The sequence below is a fragment of the Acanthochromis polyacanthus genome, chromosome 8 (genome assembly GCF_021347895.1).
Source record: "Acanthochromis polyacanthus isolate Apoly-LR-REF ecotype Palm Island chromosome 8, KAUST_Apoly_ChrSc, whole genome shotgun sequence".
Lineage (NCBI taxonomy): Eukaryota > Metazoa > Chordata > Actinopteri > Pomacentridae > Acanthochromis > Acanthochromis polyacanthus.
This window is the reverse complement of record NC_067120.1, coordinates 3,646,159-3,672,482: the sequence shown is the minus strand read 5'-3', so window position 1 is coordinate 3,672,482 and position 26,324 is coordinate 3,646,159. Positions and strand designations below refer to the sequence as shown.

Sequence of the window (26,324 nt, the reverse complement as noted above, 5' to 3'; positions counted from 1 at the left end):
AAATAAAATCCTCCAGTGAGGAACCCTGAATGCCTACATCATGTCCTAGGGCTGCCTGTGCTCCAGTTTTTGGACCTCTCTTGCACTGGGAGAGGCTGATGGCATCTCTGGCCCAGTTATCCACCAGCTTGTGCAGGTCATCAGTGAAGGTCCCCTTGCCCTTCTGGGTGTGAGAGGCGGGGGCAGTGAGGGCAGAGGCCTGGGAAAGGGAAGTAGAGTGGCTCTGGCAGTGGCCTGAACCATTTGTGGAGCTGGTCCCACTTGATCCTGTACATAAATACAGACAAGACGGGTGAGAACTGAACTGAAAAGCAAATTTGGGATTGAATCAATTCCAGCATTTCATCTTGAAATAAAGCGCTTGCACAAACCTGTGGAACAGTTACTGAGGCTGGGCATGGATGGAGAGGATGTGAGCTGTGGTATGGATGAACTGCCAGCTGCTAGTAACGCCTCTGCTGCAGGTTCAGAGGCCTCTGCCGCTGAGTGTGAACTTTGTTTCGGAGAGGACTCTGAACCGTGACTCTGAGGGGAGGCTGGAATCAGAATAAAAGATTAAATAAACATTTAAACAATCAATACTCAGATGTTTGACCGAACAGCTACAACCAACACCAACAACTGAGGCACCGACATCAAGGTAAATACTGTGTTTGTCATGAGGATCAAAGAAATCTGGCTGACTGTTCATACCAGAGTGCACGGGGCTGGGCTGTCCACTATTACGAGCAGATTTGTGGCCTTTGCTTTTGAGCCGGCGTCGACCTCCAGCCATGGCAACAGCCGGGGACATGACAGAAGGGGGAGGATGTTTTCCCATCCGCGTGAATAGGGCCTCAATCTCCTCCTTCTGACGAGTTTGCAAGGCCTGAATCTCCATCATGTGTCTGTGAGAAGAAAGGCAGAAAAGCATACAGTCATGTTTCTACTGAGCTGTGAAGGAGTAAATAAGCAGAGTGTAAAATAGGATTGGAAATATGTGACGTACTTTTCCCTCAGACGACTAATTTCTTTTTGCAAGGCTTCATCCTCCGTCTCCGAGTCGTCGTCATTGTCGCTGCTATAATGGGCGTGGGTGTTCTGAGGGTCAGAGGTGGAGGATGAGGGTCCATTCTGGATACTGGAGCAGTGAGACAGACTGGGGCTGGCTGCTGGAGCCGGGGTCACTGTGGAAAAAGAAATATGTGACGCATCAGAATCAAGACCTTAAACGTTGGTTTTCTGTGCACTGATGAGGATGATATTTGTTTCAGTCATATTTACTGTTCAAACCCAATCATTATCTTCTAGTATTATTCAAACATAATGGATTTCCAAGCTTAATAGCTACAAAGACACCTCCCACTGCTCCCACTAATGATTCCCACTGCTGCCTCTGCAATAGGATACATTTAAAAACAATAAAGAGACAGAGGATGAAATGTGACTTCCTTTAAAGACACCTCAGAGGGTCTTATCCCACTTATACAATTACAGCTCAGCTAAAACGATAGCAGAGAAAAAACTTCTAAGACAGCGTAAATAATAATTTTAAATGTCTCTCAGTTCAGTGGGAGGAGGAATTTGCACTAGTTAATCAGAGCGGGCTTCTGTTGATTTGTTGTAAACCTGCTACACACCTGTGACGGAAAATCGTCCCACTTTAGAACCAGCGGCTGGCTGAGATGTGCCGTTGTTGCTCGCGGAAACTTGGAAGCGGCCAACAGTGGTGGACTGACTGGCATGAGGCGAGGCTCCATTTATAGAATCAGGTTCACAGACTCCTTTGGACAGAGTGGATGATCTGTGGAGAGTATTTTCTGGACTTGAGGGTGAAGAGGACGATGATGAAGAAGAAGAAGACGATGAGGAAGTAGAGGACGGTGTAAGAGAAGAAGAAGAAACGATGCTGGAGGGATCTGGCACACTGTTGGGCGTACCATCAGCAGCAACAGACACCTGAGGGAGATGAAGGAGATCGTGTTAATGAGCTGAGCCTGAGCTTTAAGGGGTTTAACCATTTAAAACGGGATAGACCATCTTCACTTTAAGCTTTCATTAAACTCACTTGGAAACGTCCCAGAGTGAAACCTGCTGCTGGAGGCTGGGCAGCGTTGCCTCCCTGAACAGTCTCTGGACTCAGAGCTCTCCTCAGCTGGGCGTCCAAATTACCCAGGGGTTGTTGTGACTGTGGAGGGACACAAACAGGACATCGGGAGCCAGTTAGGTCGTTCACAGTACTGTGCACCAGTTAAAAACCTACAAATGTAAAGGTAGTAGACCTCACCTGATTTGGTCCAGGAAATGGGGGCGCAAGGTCAGAGGGGGGTGTAGCAGCTTGGTCAAAACCCGTAGGTAAGGTCTAAAGAACATCAAAAAACAATGTCAAAATATAACTATATTATCGTAACAAACAGCATGCTGGACTTATTTTTAGTTGCTGAAATATTCACTAACCTGTGCCCTGGGCTTAGTTGGAGGGGTCTGGGCATGTCCTGCCGATGTTATTCCCTGTCCTGGAGTGGTTGTGGGGCCCAGGACACCTTGTGCTCCAGAGGTGAGGGGAAGGTTGGAGGGTGGCACTACGGCAGATCCAGGTGGAGGGGAAGAAGTCCCAGTGGGAGGAGAGGAGGTCCCTGTGTTCTGACTGGGATCTGCCGATGCTGAGGAGGCAGAGCTCTGGTCTTTAAAAAGGGATCGTAGCTTTTTATCTAGAGCTTGGATGTCATCTCTGCCAGCCGTCTTGGTTTGGAGCTCAGCCCCTTCTGCCTCCACCGGCTGTGGCTGGACCTGACTCTGACCGGTTAATGAGGAGGGAGGTGCAGACGGAGCAGAAATGGACTGGGAGGCTGCGTGCTGTGGCGCATGGCTGGATGAACTCATAGGCTGAGAAGCACTATTAAAGGGCTGCTGCTCTGAAGCAGGAACAGCTGCAGTACTACTAGATGTACCACCAGAAACAGAGGAGACGGAAGAAGTGCTAAGCTGAGGCCCGGGAGCTACAGGGACGGATGTCTGCGTTGATGGAGGAGAAATGGTGGAAGATGATGGAGGGATGCTAGCAGCCGCTGGAAGCTGTGAGGGGGCTGCTTCATGGGAGGTCTGGGGAGGTGAACTGGGGTCACTGGTGACAGCCTTGGACTGAACAGATGGAGGTGGAGGGGAGACCCTGCCAGCTGAGTGAGGAGGTGAAGATGTTGCAGTAGATGTGAGAGACCCGGTAGGAAAAGTAGAGCTGGTGCCGGAAGCTGCAGCTTCTGGAGGAGTCAGGTTACTGTTAGAGTTTGGGCCAGCCTCAGTAGACGGGACGATGCCTAGTTCTTGCTCAGTAGCAGGGAGATCAATGGTGTTGCCTCTCACTACATGAGTCTGCTTCATTTTACTGAAAGCTTGCTGGAGAGTACCAGACGGAGCAGAGAGAGAAAGGCCCAATGCCATCTGAGGAGCTAGAAGAAAATGCGAAAAGATGAAATAATAAACACGAAAAGTATAGGGAAATTAATTAGGGCTACAAAACTAAAATTTCTCTTACCTGGAGGAGGTTCATCTCCAAAGGAGGTATTAGCAGAGGATCCTCCAAAGAACTGTTCTTTAAGACGAGACTCTGGCACCGGGCTGACTATGAACCGTCGTCCTGCTGAATGCACCACCTGAGCTGTAGTGCTCGGAGAAATACCTGAGGAAAAAGGAACGTCAAATGTAAGCGGGAAAATAAAAATAATTAAATCAATAACTGGACTTAATGTATTTCTGGCTGAAGTTTGTGAACCTGGCAGCATAGGAACAGACAGCTCGGGCTGTTGTTGATCACTCATCTGCAAAAGAGACAAAATAAACATTTAACATATTTAGCCTCAGTAAGTGAGGATTAAAGAAGCCACAATGAGAATATTCCAATAAGGTGATGTGTAGTAAAGAAATACCTGAGGAAAGCCTTCCTTCATGCCCTCTCCTTTCTCATCAGCCATTTCTATGACTTCACGGACCTGCTCAATGAAGGACTCTCTCTCACTCTCCAAGATGAACTCACTTTGAACCTGAAACACAAAGCAAAAGACGCTCAGCTGCTGTAACTAAAACTACGTCTACTGTCAAAGTTTTACAGAACGGCTTCTCGTTTGTGATGGTTGCTGGTTGAGGCGACTGACATTAAAAAGGACAGTAACATTAGTTGCATCTGTTCTATGATATTGCTTTTATTCCGTGGGATTTTGTGAACAGTACCCTTCAAAAGCATATACTGAATGATTATATATTTACAAAATGTTAAACATACATGGTCTATTATTTTAAATGACTATTAGACAAATATAGTTTTCTCCATGTTTAGTGACCAAAAGAACCAGCACTACCATGATCTGTGCAATCTCCTCTGGGTTGTCGCCATCAAGGTCAAATCTGAAGGTCACCATCTTCCTGTTGTGTGTTTCCAGCTGGCACTCTGCTACTCTGTCGCCCACATTAGAGATCTGCAAACCATTGATTCATGTTAAAACCGTTCAGTGGCAGAGAGCTTGAGGAATAATATATTAGACTCGTGGGTTCCGTACATTCAGAACATTTAGCTTGGCCTTTGAAGTCTTCTCGTGGCGAGAGCGACTGCGTACGGATCGCCGCTGGTGACGCTTCAGTGAACGGCCCTCATGTCGACCTCCTGATGTAGAACTTCCATCATTACCGTCGCTAAGACCTGAAGCTGCATCTGACAGGCAGCTAAAAGAGACACAAGCCCATAAAAGAGACTTACTGCCTGACACTTTTTAAATCTGCATGCTACTATTTACTGCTATGCACTAAAACAAACAAGTCAAGTTCCTTCTATGTAAAAACCTACTTGGCAATAAAATGTTTTGTGAAACCGGCTTTTATTAAATTACTTCCATCTAACCTATCTGCAGATGGCGGCACTAGTGCAGAAGATCCTGCCGGCTGCTCCACGGGTGCTGACTGAGGAATACTTCCAGGAGCCTGAAATGAAGTTTTCAGATATGAAGCATTTCATCTCAAAAGCAGATCTCTAAATCAAATGTCCAACTGTTAGCACAATTCACTTCAGAAAAGATTTAAGGATGTACACAGAAATCAGCATATGGCTTCCCCATTTATTTCATTATATTTAGATTATTATTGCTGGTCAAATTTATACAAAAATGTATTGCTTTAAACCAGACCATCCACCAGATGGAGCTGTTTATTCTAGTGAAATGTATAACAGACAGAGACGCCATTATTCAGCTCTGAGGCAGGGTGGAAATACTGCTGTACAATGGAGATTTTTTTTTATTTCATCAAACCATTGTGTCTGTTGCTCTTACATGGAGATTAGCTCTGTTTATATAAGTTACAACTGTCCTGTCAATTCCAGTTTAAGCCCTGCAGGTAGTTACAATAGTGTGGCATTTACAACTGCAATAAAACAGCTTTTGTTGGTTACATGCAAACAGATTTTATCTACTGTTTACCTGGAGGGTTTTCAGAGAAGCACCTTCTAGCAAGCAAAGCTTACACTTGTGGTTCTTCAGAACTTCTATTTATAATTGTTTACACTACTTTCGGTCAAATTTGACAGCCAAGGAAACAGTTAAATACTTGAATATATTAGTTGATATTTTGGTTGATGTTAATACAAATGTGTGAAAAAACATTCATGCAGACTAAGCAGTGCCTTCCTTAACATCATATGTTGACTAGTACTATAATAGAATTGACAAGAATAATTCACATAAATATTTAAAGTGTGCACCCTTAAATATTTTTCAAGGATGACTGTAGACATACTTCAAGGAGCAAGAACCATGTAAGGACGAGTGAACCAAATGCTTCACACCTGACCCACATACAACCACTCACACAAATTTGTTTTGTGCGCTGTAGAGTACCTGCAGAATAGAGAGGCATGAAGCCTGATAGAGAAAGTATAGGTGCTCTGCGTTGAGTGGAGGAGACAGGATAGGAGGACTTGGATCATTGGCCCAAGACTAAGAGTCATGCAGGATTAAGAAGCATGCAGAGGAGAAGAGTGGAAGAACAAAGGGAAGAGTCGTGGTAATGAGAGATGTTTGACAAAAGGAAAGAAAGAAAGAAAGATTTAGAAAAATGCAAACATAAAAATGGACAGCATGACATTCATACTGTAGCACGGTTAAACAAAACTTGGGCATTAATGAGTTAAATAACGATGTATGGCTGCATATGTTTAAAAGCAACATAAAACAAACTGCATGTTAGCAGAAGAGCTGTGTGTGTCACCTGTAGCTGCTGAGTTCCAGGCTGTGCTTGTGGTAGAGCAGAGCTCTGAAGAATACTGCTGCTCTCTGGCTGCTGCTGGGGGAGAGACGACTGAGAGGATGGGGGCACGATCACTTGCTGGGAGGGAATCTATAAGAACAGAAGGGAAAAAGACGGAGGGGCAGAAACGAGAGCAAAGGTCAGGAGCTGAGATAAACTCTGACACATGACATTCATAATGGCATTTAGGCCACTTCCTGAAAATCTGGTTTCTCTCTAATCTAAGTCTTTCAGAGATTTACTTTGGCTCTGTTCCAAAACCACATGCACTTACCTGTTTAATAACACAGGACCATAAGTCAGACAGTTTATGTATTTCACACTATGGGGTGCCAAGGCATTGATCAATCAACTTTTAACTTTACATTTTGTAGACATGTATACTGCACGTTAATCCACACTGCATTGCCAGTATTTGCTCTGGATACTAAGAAGCCTGCTTAATATCTTGTATATTTAAGCAGAAACTTACCAGGACCTGCCATGCAGATCAACATAAACAATAGGTTTACTTTGCTTCTCAGAACACTGTGGGTGTATTTAAAAGTTGTAGCAGGAAAATGGGACATTTTATCTACCTGAGGGGGGAGCGTTGGTTGGTAGTAAACTCCATACTATAAGAAATGAAACATAACACAGGGTAAGAGGAGGAAACTTGAGAAGAAAAAGAAAAGAAACCCAAGGAAAAGAACAGACTGGCAAACTCGGGATTCTGAGAACTGCTTCAACACAGCTGCCTGAACCAGTGAATATAGGCTTTAAAGGTCAACTTAACACCATGTGAGAATCTTGTTTTTGCTGACTTTGAGTGTTTGAAGTACAGATTTGCTGCAGTGATACAGAAGTGTACTCAGAGTGTGTTCACAACAACCTGATATTACTATTAACTGTGTTTTCAGTTTCAACGCATTTGACCCCAGAGGAGGTGAAACGGTTCTCTACAGCTGGTGTGAAGTTCCCCTTCAAAGACATTCAGAGGTACTGGACAAGACATACCTGTGGAGGTGCCCCTGGAACAGACTGGCTGGTGGGTCCAACAGGAACGACTTCAGGCTGGACACCCTGCATCTGGGGCTGAACCTAATGCACCACAGAGATGAAACAACAGCACATGTGGTGGAAATTCGGCAAAGAAGATAGCAAAGTGATGAGCTTGCATGAGCAGAGGAGCATAGGGGCACATGTGTAGTATAGCTGTAACGTCTTTGCACACCAAGACCCTAACTTTAATCCTGAACACAGCTGGCTATGTTTGTGAGTAGAATGCAAGATTCTCATCACGTCACAGCCAACTCCTATAACCTTATCCTATCGGTTGCCTACAGTACAGTCCCGTGGCCAAAAGTAAATTAGGCAGAGACTGCAGTAAGCAGGTAATCAGGGAAATGGGGCTAAAATCCATACAAAAATAGAAACTAGTCTGTACACTTCAAAGTTTTGCTTTGAATACAGAATTCATTCTGATCAAAATATTCTAAGAGGAAATCATCCAAACATAAGATTGTGCCTCATTTTCTCACCACTGACAACTGCTGCTGTGTTTGATCATTTTGTGTCTGCGGGCATGATGCCTGGGGCTGGAGGTGCTGACTGGGAGGAGAGGTGTACGATACTCCAGGCTGAGGAGGCTGGCCCTCAGGAAGGATGGTGGAACCAGATAGTCTCTCTCCCACTGGAAGAGAGAGAGAGAGATAAGGAAGTACATTTTTGAGAAGCTCAAAAAAATCTAACCACTGTACTGTGAGGCAGTGGACTGTGTTTGATGCCTACTTCCTCCAGTGTGCTGTAACAGTTGGTGCTGATCAGCCTCAGGCTCCTCTGACTCTGGCTGGATTGCAGCTACACTCTGACCCTGAAGTGGGACTGGGACTTGCCCAACTGACTGGGGGACATAAGGGGCCCCCTGCGTCATGCCAGTCAGTTGTGTTGGTTGTGGAGTGTTGTAGTTAGAACTCTGGAGGCTCTGCTGAGACGCTGGTTGGGCAGACATCTGTGTGCTGTGCTGGTTAGGTTGTGGAGGGACATACGGAGCAGGCTGTGGCACTGGTTGTGACTGAGGGACCTCCATGCCAGACTGCTGGCCTGGCTGATGTGCTGGCAATGACTGACTCTGCAGTTCTTCCTCGAGCCTTCTCTTCTCTTGATCTTCTCTGACCTTCAAGACAATCAGCAGAAAATATGTTAATATATATAAAAAGAGAGCACTAAAGGAAAACATAACAATCAAAGCACAATTCTGTACATCCTGTGATAGAGATAAGAACTCAAGCATATCACAGAAGCAAATACCGTAATTTCTGAACCACTGAGCACACCTGAATATAAGCCACACCCACTAAATTTAAGAAAAAAGTTTTGTACATATATAAGCTGCAGTCAACGTTGTAACATGAGATATTTACACAGAAATATTTTTTTAACTTCTAATTAAATAAATGCTTTTTTCCAAACAGCGCCTGTAACACGGCAGTGAAACACATTGAGTCAGTTCCTCACGCTGCCGACTCCAACGTCTCACCATGGATTCATTGATGCCAAGCTGACCTGCAGCAGCTCCATTTCCTTCTTCGACAGGCAGATTGATTACCTTTTTTATTATTATTTTTATGGCCTTTTTTCCGCTTTATTGGATAGACGAAGTGAGAGAGAGACAGGAAATGGGAGAGAAGAATGGGGGAAAGACATGCAGCAAAGGGCCGCGAGCGGGAATTGAACCCAGACCGCTGCGTCAGACCAGCCCCAATGCATGGCTCACCTGCTTAACCCGTTGAGCTATACAGGCGCCCCGGATCGATTACCTTTAACTTATAGGCTGCATCATATGCATTTCTTCTTCTGTTTTCCATGAGGGTGTGTGCATGAAGCACAAAATGACCAATTTGAAGCATTCATTGTGAGTGCATTAGATTTAGTCGAACCGTTTCATTGGTCCTCTGCGACCTGTTCGGTAATTTCATTCTGATGTGATGTGGCTAAACGTATTGACGGCATGAATCTATACATTAGCCGCACCGTTGTTTAAGCCACAGGGTTCAAAGCGTGAGAAAAAAGTAGCGGCTTATAGTCCGGAAAGTACGGCAGTGTCTATAGATAACATCAGATGTACTGTCATGGGCATAGACACACCTGCTGACGCTGTGCCCTTTTGCGACTGATGAGAGACACTCTGTCCTTAATGGCCTTTGCAATGGTCTTGTGGTCACCTTCACACACATAACCCGACTCAACCTGCACAAAGACATGGCATACAGTTCAGCTATGAGCACATCAAAGACTGGGGAAAACCCTTTTCTATGTTCGTCATGCAGGAACAGAAGAAATCAGACTAACGCAATTAAAAGTTCAATTCACCATTTCCTGAGCCACATCCTCTGGGACATCCTTGTTGAGGTCAAAAGAAAACTCAATCGCTTCGTTGTCTTTGTACTTCCCCTTTAGCTTTTTTATATCTTCAATCCTCAGCCACAACTTAATAGCCTGCATCTCTCCATCGTCCTCTTCTGCCAGCTCCACACGCACGCCTGTATCCTCCTGGAAGAAGGCGTGGTTAAGAAGGTCCTTGATAGAGTACCTAAAGGAACGGGGAACAAAGCAGTGAACAAAAAAAGACCTAACATACATATTCCCTGTAAAGACATTATCCCAAACTTGGTAAATGTGCCATTCTGTAGGAAGAGACCTCTCATCCTTGTTTTGGCGAATACATCCCTCGATGATCTCCTTCACTTCAGGAATGGCCACCTTGTCAAAGCTGCCTGGCTTCACCCCCTAAAGGAAACACAGAATTGTGAATGAGAATGGTTCTCCTAATATGACTATTTCTTATTCTGGATGTAACCTCACACCTTTTTTTCTAAGGGACTGTACATTAAAACTACAAAACAGTTTTCATATTCCAGAAGACTGACAACTAACAACTTTAAAAATAGCTTTCTTTTTAATTTTGCTTGACAAATAACATTAAAGGTATGGCATCTTTTCTGCCAAACATTCCCTCCAGGCATATTTGTGTGTCATACAGTTTGAGGTTTGTAATACTGTGTGTGGAAAAATTTAATTAGCTTCTGTCAGACATTCTTAAAATGACGGCTACGCTTCCTCTGTCAGAATTTGGTATGCAAGTAAGTTTAAATACCAAATACAAAAGGTGTTGTACATAACTAAAAGACAATTCTTTGTGTAATACAGCCTTTGCGTTTTTAAATCACACTAGTTTTAGCTGCCTATCAGACTTGCACTCACTTCCAAATTACTTATGCCACAAATCCTGCTTGCAGATTCAGGTGAACTGAGGGAAATATTCCACTTTACAAAGACTTTGAAAACAGCCTTCTAGTGGCAAAGTCTGCACGTGCTCCACTTTGTTCAGTGAAGGTCAAACATCTCAGAGCAGCAGCATTGACCAAAACACATTTTTGAGTGGAAGGGGATGATAAGGTTTGCAGAATGTCAGATGGTGGGAAAAGGAGGGCCTAAAACAGCAAAGGATGGCTGATGAGAGGTGATGAACTGAGCCAGCAACAAAAGAAAAGTGCCACTGCGACAAGAAAATGGAGGACTGGCTGAAAACTAAACATTCGAGCTAAATAACAAGAGAGGAATAACAGCCCAGCTCCCAGAGGAATACTACAGTAACATCAGAGCATGTGACACTATCTAAATGTAGGCTCTACAACCCCAATAGCACTTCATATCTAAACTGAGTCAAATGTGTTTGTGCTCTGCAGCATGAGCCATCGGTGGCTCAGAGTGAGCTAAAAAACACAATACTTAACGGTGGGGCACATTTAAAACAACCCTCTGTTCGGTCACATGGCTTCAGACTTCAGCTCAATTAGTATTTTACTGTTAATGATAAACTGAAGGTATTGGTATGGATTCCAGAGTATGTTGCGTAGATAACACTCTTGGAACAGGTTCACCCTCTTTATCTGTGAGGCTGTTGTAACTCAAAGACAATGAATCATATAGATGACTAAAAGCACGTCAGCATGAATGATATGAGTCAAACTAAAAATATGTATTTCACAGTTACTGCCCTTGTGACATCATTATAAGACTGAACAACTAGTACGTAAAACAGCAGGTTCATGCTTGTTCAGCCTCTTCTCAATCATCCATGCCTTACGTTGACATGCTCACATACACTATAATTCAGAAGGAAAGAGAATCTGTATTAAGTAAAGCAAAGGGCGCTTGTTGGTGTAAATTACATGTTTTCTCTTTCTAAATCTGAACAGGAAATGATCTGGGACACGGGGGATACAGGAGGAGAGGATAAAAACGTAATAAGCTATAGAGGATGAATATAATGATTCCAGAATTGGACACTAGCCTTCGTGGCTCATAGGAAAAGGTGAAGGCAGGGCAGAGGGGTGACATGGTGGGTCGAAAAGAACACTTACGCTGGTAACTCTGCGGTAGATCTGTGCAGCGTTCTGGCACTCTGAGTAAGGGTACTCTGAGGTGGCCATCTCCAGCATGCACATTCCAAAGGCATACACATCCACTGACTCGTCGTACTTCTCCTCATACATCTCAGGCGCCATGAACTCAGGGGTACCTTAAATCAAAACAACCATTCAGAACTCTCGATCTCCCTTACTGATTGAGTGGGCTTCTCACAACCCATTGCCCCTCCGCTCCTCTAACCCAAGAGGGGTTGAGGAAGAGGAGGATGAGAAGAGTGACCAGCCTGCTGACACCTCCTGGAGAAGAACCTGTGAGATGAAAGTTGGAGGAGAGAGAAAAAAAAAGAAAAAGGGGAAGGAAAGCAAAAAAGAGACAGAAAACAAAAAAGGAGGGAGAGGCTGGGCTCAGTTAGACTGCTGAGAAGAAGGCACGTGTTTGTCTGTGTAAGACCTTTACATGCTGCCATAGAAGAGTGTGACTGAGGTAGCCGATGTGCAGAACACACGTGTCAGCCTGACTGGATGGATGCCGTTTGCAATGTTCAAAAATTATCTCTAAAATGAGGCATTTAAGAATGGTTTCGGAATACACTACAATTTGTAATGCCAATTAGTTCTGTAGTAAAAATACGACTAGCTATGGAAATAACCTTTGTCAAGACCTTACCTTACAACCACAAAAACATTGCCATGTAGTACACTCACCTTTCGAAGTCTGACTTACCATCTCTTCTTGACCTGTGGGGGTAAAGCGTTATGGTCAAGGGTTGAGAGAAGCAGGTCCCATAGCTAGTTAGAGGGCTCAACAGTGTGTCCCTGCACATCAGCTCTGTTGTATTAATCGATTATTTTACGTTCAATCTCAGGTCTTACACAGAAAAACTCATTTGGTTATTTGAATGTAATTGTTTTTGATATTGATGTGTATTACAGCACACTGTCAGACTTACCAGGCCCATAAAAGATCATACTTACTCAATGACCAGCAGTACCCTATTCATTCCAAACAGCAGAATGGGGCACAGCTGAAGCTAGAGCCTACATTTTAAAAACATACCCAAGAACATAAAAGTAAAATAAAATTAAAAAAAAAACAAAAACAAAGAAACAAAATAAAATCGGACAGAGAGAAAGTGGAGAGCACTCCCTGGACACAAAGACGGAGCAAAAAGATTCTGCGTTCCTGCAATATTTTAAAAGACAGCAAGAGACAAACGCTTAAAAAAAAAAAAAAAACCTGTTGAGGCAAACCCATAGAAAGAGATGTTAAACATTATTGGTATTACTGGCAAACAGACCACATATTTCCAAACCACAGAACAAAGACCAGTCTAAGACAGAAGCAAAGGCCATACCCTTAGCCATGGCCAGGTAAGCCTGCAAGAAGGCGTGACAATTATCATGATGCTGATATTAATATTTAGCAGTAGGAGAAAAATTAGGCGCTACTTACTTTCAGTAGATGCCTGGGAAAAAAAACCCTCTCTCTTTTTGGAGAAACATAGAACAGAAATTCTCTGTACAAGGACCAAACTTGATAAAAGGTACCACGAGAGTGCAAAGAGAGAAAGCCTTGTGGTTATCCATCTAAGATTACCACAATATTTGGCCTCCATTTGAGCTGTGGTTTGAGAGACAGCTGAAACTCTGTGGTCTGTTTTTGAACCACATCGTCAGAAAAACAAGTCAAGAGGAAAATACCATCTTTAAACACCATAAAAACATCATATCATGACTTCTGAAAAGGTACTGTCCCACTGCAGGACAGGGTTTAGGAGGTAGAAGTGACTCTGGGTTCGTACCTATAACACTCTTGGCAAATGATGCACGTTTCAGTGTAGCAAGTCCCAGGTCTCCAATCTTGACGGATCCTGTCGGGCCTGTGATGAAAATGTTGTCACACTTAAGGTCTCTATGGATGATTGGAGGAGCCCGGGTATGAAGGAAGTGGAGTCCCTTGAGGATTTGTCTACACCAGCTCCTCAGCACTTTAATTTTCATCACCTTGAAACGCTTCAGATATCTATAAGAGAACAGATCACATCGCACACCCTCTGTGAAGCAGTGAACAAATCATCCTAGCAAATGTGGTCTCTTCATGTGGACATAATAAAACTGCTTATGAGAACACACTCTTGCATTATTTTTAAATTGTATTAAATATGTATACTCATTGAATCAATCAGTCCATCACCAGTTTGCACAAAGTTCAATTAGGATTTATTTTCTAACATGAAAGAAATCTCAATCATAGTAATTATAATCAATATTAAAGGACGATCCTTTTATCAAAATGTGCAGTCTCAGTTTATACTGTATATGAGTCCTGTGTTAACGCATTCTGCAAAGTTTGAGACTCACGTTTTGAGTGTGCCAGAAGTCATGAGTTCTGTGACCAATACAATGCACTTCCTGCCTTTGGAGGGTCCCTCCCAGGAGTCGTAAAAGCGAACAATGTTGGGATGCTGGAGTCCCTTTAACATCCCAGCTTCCTCCTTAAAGCGTTGCCGCTCTGCCTTTGACAGCTTACGATCCTACAGGGAATTGGAATGAAATATTTAAAGATCTCACACAACTTATTTATAGATGTAAACAGAAGATACAGAAAAAAAAGGCAAAATGTAATAGATACATGGCATGATGAATCTCATCAGTATTAATGTCCATGTGAGGTAAGCTTTCTCTATTTAGCAACTGAATGTGTCCATTCATAAAATGAAAATATTTTTGAATCTACAAAAAGCTTAGCTAATAAATAAATAAATAAAGAGTAATACTATATACAGTTTCTTCCTTCACACAAAAATTAGACATATGCTTCAGTACAAATAAACATACAGTTGGAGACACAGGGGAATGTGGCTCTTGCTTTCTCTGGCAGATGACTGTAAACCAAAAGGAATGTGTTGAGCTTTGTCCTTTATTTAAAGCAATCCAAAATGAGAGAAGACCCAGAGCTGACTGAGAACACCAGAAGATGTGTTCAGCAAAGACTACAATATCCAAGAAATAAACGGCAAATCACACGTGTTGCCTTTACAACCCTTCTTACTACACTATACAACACAAGCTACATTCATCAGTCACATACTATATAAACAGGTTTAGGCAATGAGGGAAAATGAATAAATAATCAAAACTGAAAGACAGAATCAATTTGCATTTTCCAAATTATGTCTTTAGATGTGGAATAATCATCTGTTTTCCATGCATACAAATGTAGATTTGTTTGAGTAATTATGTTAATGTAGAAAACACAGTATCATTATTTCCATCACTAACAATAGAGACAATAATGGATATTGCTATAACGAGCATTAAAGGATAACCTTGTGTATCTGAACAAAGCTGCAGATGACAAGAGTCGACAAATGTCTGGCAGCTGATGGGTTGTCGATGAATCACAGCAAAATGTATGTAAACCTGATAGCACTGTCTGCCCAGTGGGGTTTAACATTCCTTTAACTAGCACATAAATAAGGATTGGCAATAATGCCATTTGTAGATTCTGCGTATTAACAACAAATCTGGAAAATGCGCAGCCACCCTTCTCAAGTTTCCTGAGCAATTCCTAGCATGACCTACATTTACAGTATGCATGACTACAGAGCAGCAAACTCATAGCAGTTAGACAAGCCCAGTGAAGCCATGCAGCCAAAGACCTCCCTTGAAACCACAGAGACGTGGCCAGAGGCCAAGCTGTCCAGGAAATGCAGCCCATTTGTGAGAGGAGAGAGTGTTGTCGACTTTGCGTATGTGTTAGCAAGCGACAGAAAACTTTCCAGTGAGAAGTATCAGTTGGAGAAAACTGGAGATATCTTAGAAGTTTATTGTGTATAATGTCTGAAGGCACTGCTGGGAAGACAAACTAAGAATTCAGTGAACTATGTTAGAAGCAACAATGAGTAGGAAGGGAGGATGTTGAATCAGAAATCAATGTCAGGAAACACAAGGTGAGAGAAGATGGGCAAGTAAAGGAGGCTCCACTCTACAACTGGACCCAGTGACCTACTTTCCTACGTATTTATTCATTTATCTGGTGGGGCAGTGGTTTCCCTTTCTCTTCTGTGTACCATGTCAAAACGGTAATGGAAAACATTCACAGTAGCATTCCAAACCCCCCTTTCCAAAACACCAAAGTACTGTATAATGACTGTATTTCCACTGTAGGCACACTGCCACTGATAACTGGCTTAAAACAAATGTCCTTCCTTTTCAAGTGAAACTAAATTAAAAACAGCATTTCATGTAAGAGATAGGCTATTTGCCTTTTAAACTGTCATCTACTTCAATTTCTAGAAAGGGGTAATTAGAGCAACTTGCAGTGGTAGTTTGTGCGGGCAAATGCTAACACACTGTTATAACTTCAGAAGGCACATTTTTAGGGAATCTGCTTAAACTGATGCATTGTGACAAGAAAGCAGATTGAACTTGACAAAGGAGGATGACAGGAAGCTGACTTTTGACTGAAAGCCGGTAACTACGTATATTGACTGTAAAAGAGGACATTTGGTCCAAACTTGATGCGTGACGTGCCTTTAAAAAGACAGTTTTTCCAAACAGTAAAAAAAAAAAAGAAGAAAGAAAATGGAGAATAAAATGTTACTCACACTTCCTCTCATTCAACCATGAAATACTTACAAGCTTGAAAACGCGACCTAAAAGTTTTCATCACCTGGGGACTATAAACCCCCCTAGGAATTTACCTTCTTCTGATCATAAGAAAACTCCCTTTGATTGTCAACTGGAAGAGTTGTTTGGTCTGTTCAGTGTCCTGCTTTTACTGTCAACATTAACAGTGCTAGACAGCCCATAATACATCTGTATATGCTAACAAGAAGTCAAATATTCAACATTCAATCAACACGAAAGGAAAACAAACATTCTCTCTTATTACAATCAAGTTCATTTTTCATGTTTTTGACATCAAATTTTTTCACTTTAATTTTTGTAATTGCAGTGAGCTCTTATTTTAGATGTTAAATTCTTTGAAGCATCAGTTAAAATACCCTTTCTGGTCTAAATTAATGATTGATGAGATGAGATGAAGAAAAGCAGGAACCTTCATTTCAGATGTATGCTGACCATACAGCAAAAAAACAGTAAAAACTAATAACAATGAAAAACAATGGAAACAATATAAGACACTAACATTTCAATTGCAACCTCTGTGACTGAAACCTTTGTTGCATATCATCTACCTCTCTTTCCCTTCCTTGTTTACCGTGGGTTGTCACTATTAGCAGTATAATAAAGGGAAAAGGTAAAAATAATACACTGGGCCTGTTTGCTTCACTAGCAGGTATCACAGCTGATCGGCTGAAGTGGCTGTGGTTTGCTTTGTTTAGTCTGTCTGATTAAAAAAAAACAGAATGCACACACACACAAAAAATGAGTAAAAAAAGAGCATCAAGCCTTTAAGTATGATTGCAAAACCTATTAGGTGTTTAAACAGATTGTGTCCACACTGAAAGTCAGTTGAAGGTACCATCCTATTCAGCTTTGGAGGGCAACAGCAGCAGACAGAGAAGGTATGAGTCATCTCACTAAAAAGCAGCACTGTTACAACTGCCTCTGCAATATCTTTGTAACATCATAATTCTGATCTATGACAAAGTTTCCTTGGAGAGTGTCTGAAACAAGAGACAAATGCATGGAAAGAATACAGAATCTCAAACGTGTATATAACATACAGTACACACACACTCCTTAGAGAGAATGAGGCAGAAAATGATTTTGAACACTTAAAACTGTTGAAGTTTTAAGAGCAATATCTCCCAAAACTGACTAGTCAACACTTCGTCTCTGACCAACTGTGCAGAGTCAGCATGACACTTATCTGAAATCATGATGCTATTGCTTTACTTCAAAGGCATGCCTCTCAACAAGCCAATGCAAGGTTAGGTCGTTCGAGTGAGAAAACCCAATTTATTATCCAAGTTAAAACATGCATGGTAGCTCAATCTAAGCTGACCGAAAAAGCATAGATTAAAATGTTAGATGTGGGGCAGTTGCTATCCTGTTCAGAGCTCTATCTACTTACCAAAGAGTCAAACTGATTTCCACAATGACACAGGGACTTTAGATATGCAAGGACAAAAACTGAACTAACTAAATTAGTTCAAGAATCAAATACTGCCTCATCCTAGTTGTGATTCAACAACAACAAACAGGTTATTTCAATATAATCTTACTTAGACCTTAAAAAAAGTTATACTGTGATGATTTGTCATTCGAACTAATGATTCGGAGTACATGTTAATTGTAAGTACTGCAATAAATCACAGGTTACTCTGAAACAACAGTGGAACGCAGATCACTGTGTTGTAATCAATTTTATCGTTTGCCAAGCTTTAATACTACCTTAACTAACCAGCCACTGCAAATCACATCCATTACCATTAACTAGTTTCACAAAAGCAGAGTGGAAAATAGTGCTTCTAGGCAAAGGCCATCATAAATAACCTAACAACCCTAAAAATAGATGGAGGGAAAAAAGGCCTGTGATCATGCCAAGGGCTGGCGCTGTCAGGTCCCTGTTCTGAGGTTGACACTGAGAGCTACACGGAGCCCTCCGGCCAACATCGGTTCAGATTTGGGCAACGGCTTAATGCCAAGAAGCCATGTTAAACAGTCTCACTCTTATTTCCTTAGTTGCTGCATTAAATACAGAATCTCCCAGCAGGGACAAATCTTTGGTGTTTGCATCACAGTGACACACACGGCAATGGCATCAAATCATAGATAACAGCCACTGATTACTTTGCTCTGATTCTGCTGATTTGTGTGAATCTTGATCTTCAATAACAAGCTGTCTTTATCTGGAAAAGGTCTATCCACATTTCATAAGCAATGTAATATTTCTCAAACAGTTTATTTTATTTCTTATAAAAATAGAAACTGCTTTATTGTTTAGATAATCATAGAAAAATACTTTATAATAAGTGAAAGCAGATATTGTTTGTTTAATCCAAACCTATTAAGTAAACCTATTGGCTCAACATATTTTAAGTGACAAAATACATACAGGTTAGAATCTACAGTAGTGCTCTCAAAATCTGGGTGAGTCATTCAAGGCATCAAAGTTTGAAAGGGCATGACCTTTCATGCAGATACAGTCAGAAGGGAACCAGCGTCATGCAAAACAGCTGATCCTATCACTTCAGCTTTCCGGTCCACACTGAGTGCTCTGGTTTTTCTTAAACTGGTCCAACCACTTCATTGCTCTTGCCAATCTTTTCCAGTAAACCACAGAATGTCTTCAGGAAGTCTACCTTGTGGTTAGTCACACTATTACTGCATTTAATTTCATGATTGTGACATTTTCAAATTTGTCACGTCTATCAAACTAGCTTAAGCACACAGTTAAAATTCAAGAGAATATGCTAAACCAGAAGACTACCAATCATGAAGAGTGATGGCAGAAAAGTCACTGTGTTATACTACTTGAGTATAGTGTGACACTCCCAGCGGATGCCATCAGCCAGCTGGACACAGAGCTCCCATAGCTTCTAAAGGATGCCTAGGGTTCTCTTCCTCATCTTTCAAAGTTTGGCTTCAGCCAGCGCTACAGAGAAAGGAGGTGGGGAGGCAACAAGTGGAAGATGACATGGTTGAAAATGGATGAGTGAGCAAGAAAGGGGAGGTTCCTAAATTTATTCCTCTTTTTTTTCCCCCTCCAACTTCCTCTCTGTGGTGACCTACTTATTGTTCAGACATGCCTGCAACGTGAGATGCGAGACAAATATGTGGGTTCAAGGGTGGGTGAAAAAGGGTGAACGCCTAGAAGTTCTTAGACAATTGTGGACAGACGGCCTTCCAGTCTGAATAAACTAGGGCCACTTCGTTGAAACTTCAATCACAAAGTTTTTTGGCAAATATGCAGCGTTTGACAGGAGGCTAACTGGGTTTGATTCATTAGTAAAACACTGTGGTGCAGAGGGAAGTATTTTGTTCCACCAGAAAAATATCAGTTGGGTTATGGTTTTATGTACATAGTCCCTGAGAAATGAAAGGAAATTATTAAAAGGACCAAATAAAAATGTTGTTTGAGGTAACCTTTTACATGTTTATCTCACTATACAAGGTTTTTCTGATCTGAGAATGGCCAAAATTTTCTGTCAAATTGACAGGATTTTCTGGTGTGTAGCCAACATCATGGCACAGGACGGCCAGGGTGTCTGTATGATTTTAGCCATGTTTAAGGAAGATTAAAGGTCTTATGAGGAGAAACCTGCCAGACATGTTTCGTGAGCAAATAGGCACAGGATTTGCTGCTGCTTCGAGCTGACACCAAATTCCCAGCAGTGAAGAAACAAGCAGCAACCCTGATTACATTGTGCATCAGTGATTCTGGCATAAACAGGAAACAAAACAATAACTAAATTAACTGACTGAGCTTCTACTCCTTTATTTAAACAACTAAACATTAAAATTCATTCGGCTGGTGTATGTTTGCTTTTTAGGAAAATTTTTGCATTTTTGTTTAAACCAAAGTGGGAAAGCAACAGATGGTTAATGCACTTCTAGCACTGCCCTGAGCTCCTAAGATGAAATGGCTGTAATGAAATCAATGTCTTAACTAAACTAGCATAAGGAAAATGACATTTTTCTAAACATTCTTTTCTACTAAATATGCCCTCAGGATGTATGAAGAACATAATACTAGCACTTGATGATCATGGGACTGCTTTAACAAACTGTGACATGTGACAGGGGATTTCAGCTTCTCAAATGTAACTGAACAGTTTCTAGTACTGAAACGCTTGAGCTGACAGAGCAAGGAAGAGGAATGAGAGCGTCAGGTTACACGTTTATATTTCAGAACCGACCATGTGCCTGAAACACAGCTGTTCAAAGTAAAAACGGTCTGAGCAAAAACACAACTGGAACCCACACCAAGCACAGGAGAGCCTAAAAATTATTTCCAGACTCACTATCTGCAACATTATTTCCTCCTGTCTTTTCAAATTGAAAGTCACAGGAGACCACACAAATCTTTGTGTGATTTAGCAAATAAACGGAAAATTAATAACCTCAAAAAATTATGCCAAATGCCCTTTGTAAATGTCATAGTCACTTCTCATTAGCTGCAGCCAATAAACTGATTAATAGCATTAAGGAACAGTGTCTGCCTGAAACCTACTTATATATGAGCAATCACAGGTAAATAAAATCAAATAGTTTACTATAACTACTTTACTAGATGACAAATAATTAATTTGCCTTGAGTACAAAACGAACAAAAAAAGATATAATGCCGCAGAGTGAAGCTTAGACGATAACTAAAAGTATGCCACCACAATAATACTAAATAATGGGAGCAAGGAAGCAGTTTACATAGAAAAGAGATGACTACGACAAGAATAAAACGTGAGGAGGTTAAAGGGGAGGGAGGTGGACTGATAGTTTAGAAACAGGCCTTGGCAGGTCAGCCTGCTGAGCTTCACACAGGAGATTCCACTGTCAGGAATGTGACCCATTTTACATTCACACAAGCATTGGGAGCAGGAATGCACTGAGCATGCGCGACTCAGTCTGTGTGAGGGGGAGGGGCACATGTCTGTAATCTTCACATTGTTCTGAAACCAGCGTGCATGTGTAGCTGTGCTTCTATCTGCTGCCGTGTGAGGCCTATTGCTCTCATGACATGGGGAAAGCGTGACAGTAAAAGCAAACATTCATGTGGCGAATGAGGTCAAACTTTGCTTTGGGCCATCTAGCAGCTAAAAGTGGACAGACAGCAGAACTATGTTTTTTTTCACAGCTATTTTTAAGAAATTCAAAAAGCGCAATGAAATCTTGTGAAGAAAAAAAAAGTAGGTCAAAAATCTGATTTGTGACAACTGCTAAGAAATGTTTTTATAAAGTGTAACTGAATTATTACTACTGTTACCCTTAGGATTTTAGATGCTGCACATCGTCAAAAGGTGTCATTATTCAGGAATGTGGTGAATAATTAACCTCTATTTTTGCTGACAAGAATTCACTCAGATCTAACTTCTGCACTTCCACAAAGCAGTTTTCTTAATCTATGTTCCAGTGGTATATCATGTCCACTTCCAGCGTCAAAACTGAGTGTGAGAACTCATTATCGTGACTACCACCATTCTGCACACTACCAGTGCAATGAAAAAAAAACTAACCTTGAATCTTGTCAATGGTAACTTCCAGTGTTTATTCCAACTGTTATTCATTAAGCTATAACCACCCATTAAACAAGCCTTAGCTTCTTACTTTGTAGCAAAGTAAACACATTTTATTTGAAAAATTCCCTATCATTCCAAACATATCAAATGAGTTTCACAAAACAGACAAGTAGTGGACGGGGAAGTTTGTAGCTATGTTGTGATGACAGATGCAGTGCGAAACAATCAAAGGGAAATGCTGGCCATGCCTCTCAGAGGGGAAACGACAGAGTCTGCAGCTCAGGTGACAGGGTGGAAGGAAATTGTTTTGGCTCTAATCCACTAAAAGGAAATGACACTGATATAATTTAAAAAAAAAACATTATATGTGCTGTGAACTGCTGATGTGTTGAATCAGTCTACAGGAATAAAATCCAAAATGTACTGAAATGACATCTGTAATAATAAAGGAAGATAAGTAATAACAACTGGTTTCATACCTGCAGCTCACACCAAGCCACCTCCACTGTGGTCTCAGTGTCCAAGCCCTTGTAGACAGTCTTGAAGGAGCCCCGTCCAATTTCTATATCAAATTTCAGGAAACGTCCATCAGGTGATGTTCCCACTGCTTTGGTCTCTGCCTCTTCGTTGTCATCCTGCACTTTTTTCTCAGCTTCTCTTTGCTCTGCCTCTGCTCGTGCCTTGGCAGAATCCTTATCTTCCTCTGCCTCCTCTTCTTCAGGATGTACCTTCCCCTCAACAATTTCAGGTTCTGTTTGTCTTGGCAATTCAGTTCCTAAGCATGGTGCAGAGTGGGCTGCCACCACCGCCTCTCCATCACAGATATCTTGTACAATAGCAGGCACCTGCTCTGAAGGCACTACATCCACCTTGGCTATTTCTATATTTTTTCCTTCTTGCTTTTCTCTTCCACGATCAGCAGACTCTTCATTTTGAGCTAAACTTGGCTCAGGCTTTGCCAGGTGAGCAACGGGAGCCTTTTGCCGGACTGCTTCCCGTTGCGGAACCCGCTGAGGTGCAGGGATGGGGATCTTGCTGGGTAAAGGGAGGGCCAATGCTGTAGCATTGGAATCACTGATGACACTGCGACGTAAAAACCGGTGTTCAGGGTTACATCGATCACGCTCCATGGTGTGATGCCGGCGCCTCACTTCCACTGGCCGGCACTCACCCACCATCGAATCGGAGCCAGAACTAGGGCCATTTCCACTTTTCTGAGGGGGAGCCAGGAACTTCACCATTTTGTCGTCTGGCTTTTCCGACATCCCACCACCCACACTAAGAGTAAGGGGGTACAATAACTGAAAAATTAAAATAAGGATACTTCCATGTCTGCCATGTAGGCTTAAGTAAGTAGTATCTATCTGCGCTGAAAAAAGAAAAAAAGATAGAAAGTCTTACGACGTCTATCTTCAGCTGTTGTTTTTATTGCTTAAAGACGATCTTTATATATGCGGTGCAGGGACTGGAGGTGTAAGATGGGAGGTGTTCTCTTATAAATGAAAAAAGAGTGAACACCACAGCAGAACGCAGAGTGCTGATGCTGACACACAAGTCTCTTTAAGTCCACACCATCCATCCTGTAAGACACTGGGTGCAGCTTCTATCAAGCATAAGGAATCACTGGTGAGGAACAAACATGCACAGCCTGCAACAGGCACAGGCACCAAACGCTCTGGTGTAGGCAAAGGCAGGATGTGCAGACAGTCTGAATATTATCCAGTCCAGTTTCACTGCAAGAGAAAATAGAAAACAAAAGCTCCTGACATGTTTCAGAAAGTAACCAACATTATGTCAAATGTCAACAAGATTTGTAACCGACCAGCCTAACTGTTCACAGGTAAAATTATTTACACTACACATAAAGTTTATTAATGCTGCTTTTGTTAGAAGCACAGCGGGCATATCAAAGGTTTCAGACAATACTTCTCAAGTCGATTGCCCTATCCATTTCCAGTGTACTGCACTTAATCAATACATCATTTTGTGATTACACATTTGATTTTATTTATCCTTAAGCTCCACCTCTCAGATAAGATTTGCTGTCTTGCCCAAGGACATGTTATGCAGGGCGCAGGTTTTCCATTGAAGCAGTATTTTTCAGTTGCGCACACAAAATATACCATTCATGCACTCATCTTTACTAATTATATTAAATGTACAAGCTATATTTAACCATGTGATGTGGCACAAAACCCATATGCACACCACAGCCCTTCAGAATGACACTCAGTGCCTCAGGTTTGTTATATCAGAATGAATTAATCAAACAGTGGATAGCTGAATATTTCTGTGTGGGTTTAGGTGAGAAATAACACACAGTGCTATGTATGAGGTTAGTTATGATAGCCTAAATAAGTGAGTCAATAGGTAAAATTACATTGTGCTTCCATCAAATAAAGCTAGAAATATTTAAAATTTAGCTGTACAAGACTGCAGTCTTGCCAAAAAGCAATCCTCTGCCAAAAACTGATTGCAAACTTCATGTATAAACTATTTTTGGCCAGTATATATTCGTCTGCAGCTGCTATTATCTGGATCAAACAGTCAGACATAACTGTATGTCTGTAGTAAAAGAAAAAGGGCATCATTGTAAAACTTTTTCTTGCAACTGATAAATTGTAACCAAAGAAATGTTTACAGTTAACAGCATAATCAGGAATGACATTTAACATAATTATACGCAATATTTTAGTATTAGTCGAGATGTTCAGGATATATGTGTTATATATGTAGATTTACATGTAAAATAAAGAAATTACCTCTTCTGCAATTATCCTATGGCTACAATCTTTACAGCATATTCACCATGAATGAAATCTGTCATTTCGATTCAATAACAACACATCCATCAAAACGCTAGAGTTGTAATCACTTTTTGGCAACTGAAAAACTGCATTATATGAATTAAACTGGCCTTTAAAGCTATTGCAAACAGTAAAAGAACTGGATATGTTACAATATAAGGCACAGATATATTTTCTCCTTCGGACGCCAATAATTTTTGGCAGACGGTACCAGTTACAGTTTGCATTAAGCGCTCTGTTATGGTGCTTTAGTCATGCAATTCCGCAGTTACAATCTTGTTATTTATTCATCTATATCCTGATGTGACTGCAGCCATTACCAGCGCATGCAACCATAATGTCAGAACTAAACCGGATAACGATAGCTGCAATAACATCCCGTGAAATAAAATAAACGGCGCAGCGAATCAGCAGAATTTGTATACTGATTACCCTAAACCTTCGCTTACATACCCATTTCTTCATCAGCCGTAAAAGTGACACTACAGCCTTCTGAAAATGCAACATCGAGTGTAACGCGTTACAAAGCAAGGAGGAGCAACGGCTCTTTGTTAGCGTGCTAACGAGCATGGCTAGCCAGCAGCTAGTTAGCTGGCGGTGGCTAATCCTTAAACAGGGAAACGATAACCATCGATGACTAATTTCCGCGTCATGTCTTTTTTAAAATACAGTCCGTCCCGGTTGCTCAGCTTACATATTCATATAGCTAACGTCACTGTTGTGATTTTTTTAAGAATTTGTAACCACTAGTAATAAACATTAGACCATAACCTTACCGTATCTAAGTCCAGTTTTCATCCCTGAGTGATTAACATCACACCGGATACCGATGGCTGGTGCAACGCCGGTTGGAAAGCTACTAGGCAGTCACAGCGCCACTGCTAACTAGCAGGCTAACGTTAGCTAGGCGGGTCTTGCTAATGGCCTAAGGAACTAGGACCCTCCTCCCCATTCAATTTAACGTTATCTGAAGCGTTAATAACACTAGCGCTTGTATGGTGTTACTACGCAGTTCTCAATTTTATTTTTAAATGCAGATTCCCGTAGGTGATTCGTATCCGAATGGCAGACCATCTAAATTGATAAAATTATTATTTTTGATAACGTTACGCTGCTGTTCGCTGATGAGTCTGATTTTGCTAACAGTTAGCAACATAGACCTTCATAATCTAGCTAACGTTGAACGGAGCCGGGTGGCAGATAGCGACTTACCTCAATATCGTATCCACAACACAGGAGACGGTCAGTGGTGTTGAAATTGTCCTCACAGCGTGAATCCGTCTTCACGTATTTAACACAGAACACGTGTACATCACACATATAGTTTCTCCGTGTAATGAACACCAAAGTGGCGATTTTTTGGCCTCGCTTTCAAACAAGCGGCGCAGTTGCTACAGATTGACGAACAAACGGCTTTTTCGAAAGCGCCTGCGCCAGAAAGAATGACCTCATAACCATAACACAGAAACACGGCGCTTTGAGGTTCATTGGTGCCATCTGATTTTATTGTTATGGCTGTGCAAACCTCAGAACCATATGAAACGACAAGCCGTTGGTAGGTGGGCTAGACATGACTGAATTCTATCAAAGGTTTATCCAAAATTAATTCAGAGGGAGCTCACTGCATTCTTCTGCTGCATTCACTGCATACTTGGGAAACGTTAATGTACGGTATAATGATAATCATAGTC

The 26,324-nt window shown here is 41.7% G+C and overlaps 1 protein-coding gene across 4 annotated transcripts in view; it reads right to left on the bottom strand.

Moving 5' to 3' along the window:
* Positions 1–26,064, bottom strand: part of LOC110956369 (serine/threonine-protein kinase WNK1) — a 29,169-nt gene extending 3,105 nt beyond the window's left edge. Inside the window, exons 1-27 of one of the 4 annotated variants that reach the window (XM_022201781.2) lie at positions 25,846–26,064; positions 22,306–23,559; positions 14,040–14,212; positions 13,481–13,701; positions 11,673–11,830; positions 9,947–10,035; positions 9,619–9,838; positions 9,394–9,495; positions 8,038–8,422; positions 7,788–7,939; positions 7,264–7,347; positions 6,846–6,881; positions 6,229–6,357; positions 4,868–4,947; positions 4,530–4,692; positions 4,332–4,448; positions 3,903–4,016; positions 3,749–3,794; positions 3,512–3,655; positions 2,437–3,425; positions 2,267–2,341; positions 2,048–2,167; positions 1,620–1,938; positions 989–1,166; positions 694–887; positions 372–536; positions 38–267 (exon numbers count right to left, since the gene is read on the bottom strand). In XM_022201781.2, coding sequence (XP_022057473.2) covers positions 38–267; positions 372–536; positions 694–887; positions 989–1,166; positions 1,620–1,938; positions 2,048–2,167; positions 2,267–2,341; positions 2,437–3,425; positions 3,512–3,655; positions 3,749–3,794; positions 3,903–4,016; positions 4,332–4,448; positions 4,530–4,692; positions 4,868–4,947; positions 6,229–6,357; positions 6,846–6,881; positions 7,264–7,347; positions 7,788–7,939; positions 8,038–8,422; positions 9,394–9,495; positions 9,619–9,838; positions 9,947–10,035; positions 11,673–11,830; positions 13,481–13,701; positions 14,040–14,212; positions 22,306–23,091 — 5,469 coding nt within the window. In that variant the 5' untranslated portion in view covers positions 23,092–23,559; positions 25,846–26,064. Of the gene's footprint in view, positions 1–37; positions 268–371; positions 537–693; positions 888–988; positions 1,167–1,619; positions 1,939–2,047; positions 2,168–2,266; positions 2,342–2,436; positions 3,426–3,511; positions 3,656–3,748; positions 3,795–3,902; positions 4,017–4,331; positions 4,449–4,529; positions 4,693–4,867; positions 4,948–6,228; positions 6,358–6,845; positions 6,882–7,263; positions 7,348–7,787; positions 7,940–8,037; positions 8,423–9,393; positions 9,496–9,618; positions 9,839–9,946; positions 10,036–11,672; positions 11,831–13,480; positions 13,702–14,039; positions 14,213–22,305; positions 23,560–25,086; positions 25,185–25,409; positions 25,526–25,845 lie in introns of those variants that run through there. The other 3 variants (XM_051951481.1, XM_051951482.1, XM_051951483.1) reach the window with 3 other exon arrangements.
* Positions 26,065–26,324: the final 260 nt, after the last annotated feature.